Source organism: Nanorana parkeri, unplaced genomic scaffold, assembly GCF_000935625.1.
Source record: "Nanorana parkeri isolate BGI_ZX_2015 unplaced genomic scaffold, ASM93562v1 scaffold446, whole genome shotgun sequence".
NCBI classification, from domain to species: domain Eukaryota; kingdom Metazoa; phylum Chordata; class Amphibia; order Anura; family Dicroglossidae; genus Nanorana; species Nanorana parkeri.
In genome coordinates this window covers 720,487-734,721 of record NW_017306714.1, presented here as the reverse complement: position 1 = coordinate 734,721, position 14,235 = coordinate 720,487, and the positions used below count along the sequence as shown (strand labels likewise).

Here is a 14,235-nt window from a genome sequence, read left to right as displayed (position 1 = left end):
TAAAAACAATACAACCTTGAAAAAAATAATACCATGGCAAATGACTTTTGATTTCATCTATGTATCGCCTTTTATGACTAAAATATCGCAGACATTTGTAACCTTAATGGCTTCCATTTCGCTGGGCTCTAGAGGGTTGAAGGCTAGTATAATCTTTTGTAATGGTAAATTGTGCATTCCTGATTCTTATATTTTGCTCCATTTTCATTCATTTGCTGTAAACATTTCAGGTTATTTTAATGTTTTTCACTATTGTGCATTTTTTTTTCTTCCTAGGCATGGGCAGCATCTGGTTCTGTTACTTTCTGGAGTAGGAAATACTTTTATGGTGAGTACAGGAACATAGAAATATACAAAGATTTGAAATGGTTACAGATAAAAAAATAAATATCGAAAGCAATCATGTTTACTAAACAAAGAAGTGCATTGGTCCTGACACCTCTACCTGGTATTATCACACTGTGGATGTCATAAGAAAGACTGATTTATAATCACTTGCGAGCTACCAGTTCCCTAAAACTGGGATCTGCCATCTCTGAATAAGTGCTGCTTAGAGGGAGGTAATTCAAAGGGACATTAGCACAGTGTGCTGCTCGTTCACAGGGGGAAACAATGATCATCCACATTCACTTTTAACACCTCCTTCCCACTGGCAAAAAAAAAGTCATGAGATGTATTCAGGTCACACATATTTATAAACTGAAAGACTCATATGCAATTCATAGTGCAGTCACTGTTAAGTATATGGAAGAAAGGTATTAAAAATATTAATCCCTTGTGTCGGTGAAGTCAGGAGCACATATCCAAGTGCTAATTGTGTGTTTCCTTTAACACTGATGTGGTTCTGAGAGTAATTCATTAACTGCAATGTATATCCCAAAAAAATAGGTTAATTACCTCCAGATAATGCATAGTGTCTGGAAGCATGATGTTTATGCTGCAGAATTGTAATCTTCTCCTCTGATTTTACTAATGAAACAAAGCACTGTTTCTAAGTGAATAATACATTAATTTAATGGGCTATTCATATCATCTGGACAGTCTTTTTATTATTATTTTGCATATCATACCGCAGAGGTCCTTAGGCTTTGTTAGCCCATGAGCCACATTCAACTACAAGTAACTATTAGCCACAATAAATGTAATCATACATGGAGCCAGAATTATTATTATTATACAGGATTTATATAGAACCAACAGTTTGTGCATACAGTAGAATGCCACTATTGCAGCCATTCTGAGAAATCTGAGAAGTGATACAAAAAAATGTATCAACATAAAATATCCACAACAGAATGGCGAGGACTGTTGGAGTGTCAGTTGGTTGGCATGGCACATGGTAAGGCAATTCCTAGGGTTCATAGCTGATTATGTTGGCACCGAGCATGTTGCTAAGTGGAGAGCTTTTCAGATGAGCGCACTTCGGGGGATGAGTATGCTGTATGAACAGTTGTTTGACGGTTAGTTCATTCCTGATGAATAGGTGTACTATATACTGTAGGTACCTTCAAGGCATCTGTAAACGGACTTGAGGGTACGTTCACACGCGTAACCGCGCTCAACCACGCGGCTACAGGCGTGCATGTCCCTGAACAGTGCTGATGCACTCTATTGAGCTGCATCACACTGTTTCTTTCTTTTTTTTTGTCACAGGTGACATTTGATTCAGTTCTATAGGCTAACCGCAGTGCAATGCCGTTGCACTGTGTCTCACTACGGTGCTCTTAAAAAAGGTACTGCATGCAATACTTTTTATAAGCGCACACGACCAGAATGTGGTGGAGTGAACCAAGCCCATCCATGACAAGGCAATTTGCCTTGTTTTGCACTCGGGCTGCACTGGAATAAACAGCCAGTGCAACCTGAGGCTAGGTTCAGACCTCAGTGACACCCGGGACGAGCAATTGTGTGCTAGTGCTCACATTTTAATGGAGTGACATCCGCACGGCAATCGCTAAAAAAAAAAGAAGATACAAGCACCTTTTTTTGCGACACACGACGCGTGACTTCATGTTCAATTAAACGGGCGGAATAGCGGCGGGAAACTGCGTGATCCGCCTGGCGCGACTGGGGTGCCATTAGAAAATAATGGCATCCACAGTGCGATCGGTTGTGGTGGGCGACTCTGTGACCGTGCAGCAATCTGCACGGTTTTGTGCGCGATTGATGCTCGGTCAGGAGTTGCCCAGGTGTGAACCTAGCCTCAACGCAGATAGTGTGAACCAGCCCTGAGACTCAGATATTTTTATCAGTCTTTAGGTGCCCATACACCTGCCGATTATCGTACGATAATCGCGGGTGATCCCGCGATTGTACGATAATCGGCAGGTGTATGGGCAGCGTGCAACATTCGTCTTCCGAGCACGCTTGAAAACCTGCCGAAAATCGTACGATTTTCGGCGGGTTAGTGGCGTGCTCGGAAGACGAATGCCACACGGGCCGGTGTGCGCAAGCGCACACTGCCCGCTCAGCACTGCAATCATCGCAAGCCCTCCCCTCAGCGGGGTGGGCATGCGATGATGGCAAGTACGATCTACCTGTCCAAGATGGGCAGATCATACGAAATTTTAATTACCTTACAACCATCGCACAACAAAAGTCGTGCAATGGTTGTAAGGTGTATGGGCAGCTTTAGAGCTGCTATAATTAGCCTTTCATTTGCTCAAGAAGTAGTTTCAAGCTGCACCTGAGTTGCATCCATGTGCTTTGAGCACATGTTAAAACTGGAGCCTAAAAGGGAGCCTGTACTGAGAAAATACATTTCTCCAATTGCTGAACTGTCCTTCTGAAAATGGCAGCTGCTTGGCTGTCATGCCGATCCAATGGCTTAAATACTTTCTGAGTCACTGACCCACAACATTTATGCACACCGGGAGTTCCGATTGCATTTGCTGCATACTTGTTCCATGTCAGTGAGTCAAAAAGTATGATTTACATTGTTTGCCCATAGTTTTTTCTAAGTACTGCTTTCCTTTAACACGTTGGAAGAAAAAAAAATAGTCTCTGTTAAGCTGGCCTTACACCTATAGATTATCTGCAGATTTTCTATGGTCAGATGGAAAAAGTCCAACACATTCCTCCATCTACGCTAAACTGTGTGGATGGAGGAATCTCCCACTGGGCCAAGCTGCAGTATTTGCTAGTCGGCCCCGCTGGCTCTCAAAGTACTTGAACAATACCTGCATCCAATCAGATTTTTCAAGTATTTTTACAGCCAGTGGGGCCGACTAGCAAGATACTGAAGCTTGGCCCAGTGGCAGATTCCTCCTTCCACACAGTTTAGCGTAGATGGAGGAATCTGTTGCACTTTTTCCATCTGACCATAGAAAATGTGCAGATAATCTATAGATGTATGGCAGCTTTAGTGTTTGTACTTGTGTTTGCAATTAAAGCCCAACTCCAAACCAAAACATATTTTGTCTGTGACACAATTAAAGGGTAATTCCACTTTCCCAGATTGGTAGGGGTAATTCAATTTTTTCCAGATTCGTCCAGGAAGCCTGGAAAGTTGAATTACCCTTTTAAGGAGATTTCCTTCTCTAGGGGGGGGCACATACTGTAACAAAACACACAACAGGAAAAGAAGGTTGTTGAGAAACACTGGATGTAATAAAAACACTTTATTTTAAGAATTAACAAACACAGATTGAGTACCCCAAATGCACATAAGAAAAAAAAAATCCCACGGTGAAACATTAAAACATATGGACAATGTTGTCAAAGCACCGCTACCACACATTCCTGCATGCATCAGTCACACCTGGTTAGGTACGGGTACCAGATAAACACATACACTATAATTGAAATAACTTGTTCCTGGAAGTGTCATTTGGACTTATGAAGCAGTAAAAATGAATCCATGGTAGTCTATCTCTCAGATGGAGAGTTGATGTAATATATGTACACAAATGAAGCTTTCTCACTGATTGTGTCCATATTGGCAGCACAGGGCTACCTGAATATAAATGATCCTTTGTGTATAGATTGCACATCCAATAAGGCTTAGAGCCACATTTATCAAGCAGAGTACAAATCGGAAAATTCCTCATAAGCAAAGCTAGGAGAGCAGTGGCAGTGTAAGCATTGAGACAACCAGCTACAACCGAGTAGAGATAAAAGCAACAAGGCACAGCAAACAGTTCAAAGCTGAATATCATTCCATCCTTCAAGCTGCATCACTTATCAAACATACCTACTCCTTGCAAACTCTCTGTGGTTAGGGCATAGAATACTGAAAGAAGTGCCACCATTCCAGGGAACTTGAGCCACACTGCCTTTCCATAGTCCATCCACTTTTCTGCAATAGAAATTAAGCCATGCATCTACCACTTGTCCTGTGATTTTATGAAGCACGGACACGTCCGGGACAGGAACGGGAAGGAGATAGCCAATTCAAACATCAATGCGTTTCGTCCACAGACACATGGACTTTCTCAAGGTGTAGCTTCTGGTAGCCCTTTTAATTTGTCTTAGGCATATGTCCACTCCCACCTTAACCCTTGAGTCACGCGATAGTATGAATGTGCTTTTAGGTATTCCTGCAGCAGGAATCCCAAATATGCTGTTTAGAAGCAACCGCTGTCACCCATTTAATTTAATGATCGGGGGGACAGCAGCTGCATCGTTCACTATCCCTGGACGCATTCATTGTTCGTCCAGGGATAGTAATCTATTCTTAACCGCATGTAATCATATCACATACAATTACATGTGCAGTGCCAGTGCACTGCCGCTTTCAAATGTGGCTGCTGTCCTCCAATCATTACCGGAACAGGTGACAGCCGCTGCTTCGAAACAGCATATTTGGGATTCCTGCCGCAGGAATTTGTATCCCTAAGCGCACATTCACACTCAGTGTAAATGTATCCTAAAGGGCCCAAGTCAAATACCCTTAAATGTAACTTCACATTTGGAAATATTTATTCCGGGGACAGATGTCCATACACTCATCTCCTTCACATACAGGGCCGACACCAGGGGCAGCTAGGGTTAGAGCTGATGTCAGGTTATTTTTTACTGTTTGTGTCTTCTTTCTCGGATGAAGTTTCTCGTAACAGTATTTACTGTTCCTAAGTCTATCCATAACAAAAAAAAATGTTTTGGCTGGAGTTGGCTTCCATGGCAGCTCTGAAAGTTTTCTACACGTTCCTGGTAAAGGCTAAGTTCACCTTTCAGATGATGTCTCATTTCATACCCTTAGCCTAGGCATTGTACCTAAGGATGCCCTGATATAATTTTTTCCCCTCCAAGCTGTAGAGGAACTACAAATCCCAGTGATACATTATACAGCAATGCAGAATAATACCATCAACTTGAGAGGACTACAAATCCCTGAAATATATTATACAGCAATGCCAAATGGCAACTCGCTATAGAGGACTACAAATCCCAGCAATGTATTATACAGCAATGCAGAATAAGATAAAGCTACATACTTTGTGCTGCTCCGGGGTTCCGGCCTGATGTATCAAGCAAAAGATCTCAGGAGGGCTGTGCAAGGTCTTAGGAGCATGTGTATGGTCTCTGGTGGCTGTGCACAATCTTAGGTGGTTGTGCGGGGTCTCAGGAGGCTGTGAGGGGTCTGGAGGGTATGTTGGGTTCTAGGAGGCTGTGCGGGGTCTCAGGTGGCTGTGCAGGGTCTTTGGAGGCTGTGCAGGGTCTCAGGAGGCTGTGTGGGGTCTCAGGTGACTGGGCAGGGTCTCAGATGGCTTTGCCGGGTCTCAGGAGGCTTTACAGGGCCTCAGGTGGCTATGCGAGGTCTCAGGAGGCTGTGTGGGGGTCTCAAAAGATTGTGCAGAACTTTAGGAGGTTGTGCGGGGTCTTAGGTGGCTGTGCGGGGTCTCAGGAGGCTGTGCGAGGTCTCGAGTGGCTTTGCAGGGTCTCAGGAGGCTGTGCATGGTCTCAGGTGGCTAAGAGCTTTGTATCGGGGCATTTTCATGAGTACGAGTACTCGTGAAAATGTCCGTATCAGCACCTAATTGTATCTATGATCTACTAATTGCAGTTGCAATGCTTTGCAGGCTCAAATGCAAAATAAATCATGAATGAACATTTTTTCTTTCATTAATGTGTGTGTATGTATGGTGGACTATGCCTATAAAGGGAGGATTTACAGTCACCTGCTTCCTACTATACTTGCATGCGAATCTGAATTTGTTCCTTTATGACTGTATCACATACTGTGCCTTATCTAAAGGACAAATAAAGGACATTTTTCTTTATAAATATAGAACTAATTAAATGGCACGCGTATCTATTTTGTGATATGCCTTACAGTCACAAATAGATATTTAGATAATGTTATTCAGAGCTGGGGTTTGAGAATGAACATGAGAAATGTATTTGAACAAGTCTACCGGAGAAAATAAAATAAAGAGAGGTGTTATTGTTGACATGTTGGCTAATCTCTCAAGGTCACAGTTTTAATTGCATTGATAATAATATTCAGAGTAATTTTCATTATCACATTGTGGACATCTACATGGTGGTGGCAGTGGCATATTACATATTTTGTTTGCTGCCGAAGACAGTGCATTTCTCTAATCATTGATGCTACATCCTGCCACATATATCTTGTTAATAGTGGCCCATTTGTTAGAATAACACCACAAAATCTTCAAATCCCTTGTAAATTGATTTCACAGATTTTCTTCAATCAAATTAATCAAACAGTACCTAAATACTGAACCTGACACACATCATATAGATTTCTTTTCATAGATCCAAGGACTCGTTTTAAACATCTGAACTCCCCCACCCCCCGCCCCACCCCCCCTCAGGCCACATCATGTTTTTAATTATGGAGTAATTTATTCTGCATACAATATTATAGGATATGTAATGGAGCTTGTCTCAAACGAAAGTATTTCTTTAATATGTGGGAATAACGTTTCCTATTGCCCAGAAGAATATTAATACTTTATTTTTTTTGATTAGGCAGAAGGTTTAGGGCAAATATATAATCAATATGCATTGCAATGCTGATAAACACCCAACGAAATGCATTAATAAAGATGTTATTGTTCAGAGTTGGCAGTAAGATAAATTTAGCTCTTGCTTGTAGTCAAGGAATCACAGACATTCAGTTAGAATGTTTACTTAAAGTCCAATTGAAGTCACAGAAATGCATATGCAATCATATAGACATTAACAACCTCCATGTTTATTATCTTCACTTTCCTGTTGCTGCAGGTACGCAGTGTGTCTATATATGATATGCAGGCTAGTGGGCACCAGAGGTAGACCCACTGCACTTAGTAATCAGAAGTCAGTAACAGAAGTGGTATGACACGCCCCCTCTCTTCCTCTGTGACAACGTTTGCTGAGGGGTGTGGCTGTTACTCAGCTATGCCAGCAGAGAGCAATTGAGTTGGAGGGTAGTAATCAGCATTTTCACTGACGGGGCTTCAAGTTTACTAAAACATGAAAAGGTGCTTCAGTGGGGCTTTGGAAGAACCACTTTATGAAATAGTTGTATCCAAAATGACCACGTCATATAAACTCACTGTTGAGTGAGTGCAATGCTTTTCCTACTGCCCGAGTATGACCTGATAATTGTAACAATTCAGCCACATAGAGGTTAAAGCCCAGCACTGCACAAAACATTGCACCTAGAGTTGGATTATACAGAAAAGGGTTAGAGCCTCTGTCAGGTTTTTTATTGGCAGCTGTGTCTTTATGGAGGAGATCTGCCCTCAATTGCTGTAAGGGACCAAAACAAAAACACAATTTTTAGTATAGTAGGAAACTATTACGTCTGACAAAGTTTTTTTTTGCTATCTGTGTTTTCCTGTTTGGGTGACAACCTTATTCTCTGTTTCTTCTACAGTTGTCCCAGGGACTGCAAATGAGGAAATATCACTCCAATAGAGTAACAGACAAAAAAAAACAGCTAGAACTTTGCGGGCCATTTCACTCCCGCGCTGTGCAAAAAGCATAGCGGCTGGTGTGTGGTGCCTGACGCAATGTTAATGCGGTGATCCTGGCACATCGCACTGTGTACTTTTATTTTATTTTTTTAGAACTTCATTGAAATGTCACAAGTGACATTTCATTAAGTTCTACGGGCACGAAGCGGTTGTACTGCGTTGCATCCTGCTGCGCTGAAAAAAGTACTGCATGCCATATCTTTTTCAGTGCACTGCAATGCCAATGGGCTGTGGTGGTGTGAACTGAGCCCACCCGGGTCCAAGCAGATTGCCTTGTCTTGCGTTGGGGCTGCGCTGGAATAAACAGCCAGAGCAGCCCCAACGCATATGGTATAAATGGGTCCTTAAAGTGTCATTAAACTTAATGCAACTTGTTTGTATCTATCATAATAAAATTATGATCTTTACTAAACAGTTGATAAATCACATTCTAATATTATTTCTAAATACCTTATTTCCTATTCCTTATACCACAGTCATGTGACATTTAGGGACTATTGGATCCAGGGGCAGGACAAACACAAAACCTTTGTCACAGCCAGCAGGTGTCACTGCAGGAAGTTTATTTTGTTTTGCCGTGGCTCAACAGTGCCAGTTAGAAGTAGACTTTGTCAATCATTCCTGCTAGAGCCACTCCACAATCCAATGCCAGTTGCCACATGGGACGGAGATCAGGGTAGAGGGAGGAGATGCCACTCAAACTGCTGGAGCCGCCCCACTGCCTGATGAAAAGTCACGTGGGGTGGTTTCCACAGGAGAAAGGGGGAGTGGATGGCTTCCTCTTAGGCATCTGGAAGAGCATGCACAATAAGACTGGCAATGGAGGATACATGCTCCTATTGCATTGACACTCTGATTGGGAAAGTCTAGTGAAACTGCCAGATCAACCAGGTATTTACTAAGATTGAAACATGCATGCTGTTATGCAGACAGGGAGATACCATACTTTTACATGTAATAACACCAAAAAAGATTTGGATTTTATGGCACTTTAACTCTTCCCCACTCCATCCAAAAAGTAATAAAAAATGGATTTAGGCTTTAATTATCAGCGATAAGAAGTTGTGAGCATGTTTGTTATAAGTCAGCATGTTGGACAAGTTTTGTGGCTACTAACGATCATTAACTTAGTAATAGGAAATATCTCTGCACTGCTGAATATGTGTGCGGTTGGATCAGGGAGAAAATGTGTGGTTGACATAGCACATGCAGCTATGTCTTACTGTCTATAGCTGTATATACTATCATCAACATAATGTCATTGAGGGGGTGAACAGAGATACAAGGAGAATGTTTGCATTTTAACTTCTGCCATTGCAAGGAAAGCAGATGCATTTTGTTTACTTAATTTTGTTATTTTAACAACTTCACAAGAATATTATAATATAAAGTTAATTATAATATTCTGATGTATAGAGTATTATAATAGTTTTATTAGTATCTAGAATATTATAATACATAGAATATTACAATTTTCTAATATACAGAATATTAACATTTTATAGAATATTATAATATAGTTAAAGTATAATTATTAAGTTTTTTGATAAAACAATGAAAGAAGTAAAGTGCAGTTCCAGTAGCAATCAATCGAATCCTGCTCTTGTTTAAATAATATAAATTCTTAAAGTTGCTGCTACACTCCTTATTGAATTGAATACGCTCAAAGTCCAGCAGCAGATGTGTGACAAGACTAAACTACCAATGGCCCTTGATATATTCAGAGAAGATGGTAGGCTGCATTTTTGTTAATATTATTTTTCAGTCAACTAAAGATACAATAACATTTCACAGAGAATCTGCTTCTGTCTACTCCAAAGATCTAAAATAAAAATACGGTCAATTCAAGTACCCTGTCAAAACACTTCAAATGAAATGAGATATAAAGTAAAAGATATCCTGGAGGTATTTGTAGATGAAAGGAGTGTAACTTTAAACTTACAAAGAACGGTTTAAATATCATCCGGGCATTAAAATTAGTTACATTGTTTTCTTTTATATTTAGTATAAGATGGGCTGACAATTAGGTGTTGTTTCTGTGCATGATTTACCTAGCTGCTACATAAGATATGCTGACATCAGGCCATGTCATTTCATCTATTTTAACATTTGTCCCTGCATTTAAACAGAAACTCCAGGGAACAAGCAAACGCTAAAGGATAACTGTGCTTAAAGTTAATCTGTGTTGCTCACGCTGCGTAAAGCAATAGGTTTCTTCTAATGCGACCACCACAGACATATATACTCCCCCACCAGGGTAACGGAAGCAAAGTGCTGTATAATGTACAAGTCACCAGTCACCGCTTTAACAAGGCTAAGGACAAGCCTGTAATAATTATTATTGGCCCAGCACTGCTACATGAGTGCATCAAATAATCCCACATACCTGGAAGTATTAGGTGTCTCCTTTGGCTCCCAGTGCTTATCTAACCAGCTGGAGAACAAAGGAAAGGCAAGTATTTGTGGCTGGAGATAGGAAAGGGGGTTAAAGGAAACTTGTTGCTTTGACCTGAATGAGCAAAGCAGAGTTTTGCTCTAAATATTAAAACACAGCCCATGCAAAAGTGGAATTTGTGTCTGACATTTAAATGGTACCTTGTGACCCCCAGCAGTTTTGGTGCAACACATGGCAGTACACATTCCTCATTAAAGTGGAAGTACTTCCCCAAACAGAAGTTCAGTATACGTGGATACTGTCAGTACTTGTATTGCCTTCCAAAGCCCTCCCCTTGCAGAGTTTTCTTCATTTTTTTCTCAGCTGTGCATGCTGAGTTTTCACAAACGTTTGCAGTGATAACATCATGCTAAAGTTCCAGCATCTGTGCTCACTCTCGTATGACTAGCAGTTTGCTTTCATGGATTATAGCCAGTAACACACTGCATGCAAAGCAGCATGGAGCAGCGGCACACGTGCAGTGCGTCTTGTCATTTTCACTCCGGTGCGTCAGCTTTCGAGAGTTTGCATAGCTGAGTGTGGTGAGATGAAAAATTTAATCTTCAGCCAATCGGCTCGTGCATATTAACCTGTGCGTCAGGATGCAAAATACATTAGGTTGTTACGCGCGAGCCGATTGGTTGAGGATGCAGTCTTTCATCTGGCCGCGCTCAGCTCACACACTGCATGCGAACGTCCGCACCTCGCAGCTTTGCTTTGTTCCACATGGCTTTGCATTTAGTGTGTCACAGGCTTTATAGTTCTTCACCTTCACTCTCTGAGTATTGCAGAGAATGGTGCTCAGACCAGGAAATGCTTGGTCAGCATTGTGGCAGGCTCACAATCAGAAGCCTTCAGAAATAATGATAGCAGTCACCATTGGGATTTAAGAAGCAGAACAGCGAGCAGCAAAACAGTCTTGCCAGGATGATATTAGTTCAATCTACAGTCAGTATGAATTTCTGAAAACTGGCAAAAAAAAGTTCAAATGGGACTCCCAGAGGTGCTGTGCCTACCAGTGTGACAGGCGCAGAGGTAGGGAGCTCTGCTCAATGATGCTGACTCTGTATTTTTATCAGGCTCCACATCAATGAGATTACTGGCCAAGGTGTCCAATTTCACAGTGCGGACAAAAACACTATAACCTAGGCACATTCCAGCATCCCACACTCTTTCAGGAGGCCGAGCAGGGAGGTGCGGGGAGAAGCTCAGGGTACCAAGTGGAGCGGTGCCGGAGGAGAAAGCTGTCAGCTGTGACAGGAAGCCGGGTTCTTCTTCCACACCACTCCGCTCAGCCTCCTGTGACAGGCGGAGGAGTCAGGATGGAGAGCAGGCTGTGCAGGAGGAGTCAGCTGTCACAGGAGTCTGAGCTCTCCTCCTGCATCGCCCTGCTCAGCCTCCTGTGACAGGCGGAAGAGTCAGGATGGAGAGCAGGCTTTGCGGGGAGGAGTCAGCTGTCATAGGAGGCTGAGCTCTCCTCCTGAACCGCCCTGCTTGGCCTCCTGTGACAAGCGGAGGAGTCAGGATGGAGAGCGGAGTACAAGCGCTTAGCGATCAGGACTGATCACTGATTGTTTGTAAATAACATAGTATGCTTACTGTGTCCCGAGTTATGAATTAACAAGAAGTGCTCTACATCACTTCCTGTTCATCTTGGATGTGAACATAGTAACTGATATTTTCTCCATAGTTTATGAATGGACAGGAGCACTCAGTATAGAGGCTATATGAATGCCTAGAATAAATACATACATAATGTAATTGGATGTTCACATCAGTTTTGTACCTATTACATGCTGGGTATAATCATGTGATCATAACAGGAAGATTTACTTAAAGTGGCTATACACTGTGCGAATTTCGGCCAGTTCTTCAGGAACCGTTCAGCCCACGGGTTGAACGAGAAAAAAAGAGTAGTGTATGGCCAGCCTTAGGAAACAGGAAATGCGTGGAATCCATCTGTAAACTCCTGTAGAAATAGTGGCAGATAGGACTATACAATGAACTTGGCTCAAAACCTGGCAAGTATATAATTGATCGGGGAGGATTGTTGTTTTAATTGTCAGCAGGAGTAGGTTTGCACTTTAAGCTGCATGTCTGATCGATTAGATACTTGGTAAATCCCTTTTTAGCCGTAATGTACATTTTATGTATGTAGAACAATTTCTCCATAACTGTAATACACAACCACAAATTATCTAGTCTATTACCAAAGTGCAATTCTCAATCAAGGAAATGCTTCCAAACTGCAAACAAAATAAAGCAAATTAACATGAAGACATTTGTTACAGTTATTTTGCACCCTAAACAATGTCATTACTCTACGATTACACCAATATGATTAGTAGTAGAGGAGGTCTTACAACCATACTTTGGTAACTGTCTATTGCACCTGTTTCAAGAAATACCTTTCTAGCAGGGAAAAGAGAAACCGGCAGCAGCTAGGCAGAGAATCTGTTTAAAAATCAGTTACCCCTCATTGCTCTATAGGTAATTAGGACTGCAAATGATACACATACAAACACATAATTAATATATTAAATGGCAAATATGCAACATACTGTTGCTTAAGAGGTCTCTTAAAGCTGTTTAATGACTTATAGTTCCGGTTCCTATTAACTAGGACGAGTTTCCTGTGCACACTTTCTTATTTTATTTGCAAATGTATGCATGAATTAGTAATTTTTGCCCTGAAAAGCACAAAGCAGAGGAGAAAATGAACAGGCACAGAGGCTCACATTTTCCTTCCACGCCAGCCTGTCTTCTTAACATCTATTTTTTATGTCAGAGATTTTATGCAGTGATGAGGTTTATATTGAAAGTGTGGTGACATATTGCAGCCATCACGGGAGTCTTCTTTGATATTAAAATATGAATAAACTTTCATTTGAAGCTGTCTTCATCCTTCAATACATAAGGGCCACCAAACCTCAGGATTGATTGCTGTGTTAAAGGATTAGATCAGTGGAATTAGATTTCCCTATCAGAGGCATTGAATTCATCCCAAGTGTCTCATTGATATTATGGCTTCAGGAAGAGAAGCAGGCACCCTGCTCTAAATGACTTCAAGCAATCAATGTCACTTCCGTTTATGTGACTTTTTGCAGGTGTGTTTTCTATTTTAAAGCTCTAAGAGAGAGAAAAAAAAAGAAAAACAATATCAACTAGTTCTTGCTGCTATTATCTATATGTTTGTGAGCGCCAATGTTAAATAATAACACCTACATGGAACTATGGCTTTGCCACTTTAACATTTGTAGCATTAATACATTTTTTATTCATGAGCACATAGGAAGTGATGTGTATGTATATATATATATATATACCGTATTATGCGCTCCATAACACACACCTGATCATAAGACGCACCTAGGGAGGGTAGGGTTCTGTGTAGTTCATGACAGCTGAGACAGGTGGCGCTGTGGTTACAGCACCACGGTCTAAGTGATCACACCATACGGGCTCTATGGTGAACTCCTATTTTGTCTGCCACAGTTGCTGCAACCAGGGTTAACCATTTTACAGTAGCTTCTATATATGTATATGGTCCTGGGTAGGGGCAGACAGTGTTGTATTGCCATACATACTGGTCTTCATCTATACATATGGACAAGACTCTCCTGTTCAGAACCACAAAAGATATATCATCATGCCACATGATTGTTCTATGTAATCATTCAGGGATAACTCCATGTGTGTGCATGTTCTACTGACAACTGGAAATCTACATGTCACGGATCGGGGCTCACGGGTATGAACTGGAGTCAGGTATGTGGACCCTTTCTACTACACTTAGAGAAAAGAGTCCAAGCAGTGTAGGCTGATGACTCCCAGAGCTTGAGTACAAGCAGGGAACAGAGCAGGGTAACTGAA

The 14,235-nt window shown here is 41.5% G+C and overlaps 1 protein-coding gene across 1 annotated transcript in view; it reads left to right on the top strand.

Annotated features, from left to right (window-relative positions):
* The window catches only part of LOC108790095 (UPF0462 protein C4orf33 homolog), a 79,171-nt gene that overhangs the window by 39,501 nt on the left and 25,435 nt on the right, over positions 1 to 14,235 (top strand). The window contains exon 5 of the mRNA XM_018560291.1: positions 277 to 328. Coding sequence (XP_018415793.1) covers positions 277 to 328 — 52 coding nt within the window. The remainder of the gene's footprint in view (positions 1 to 276; positions 329 to 14,235) is intronic.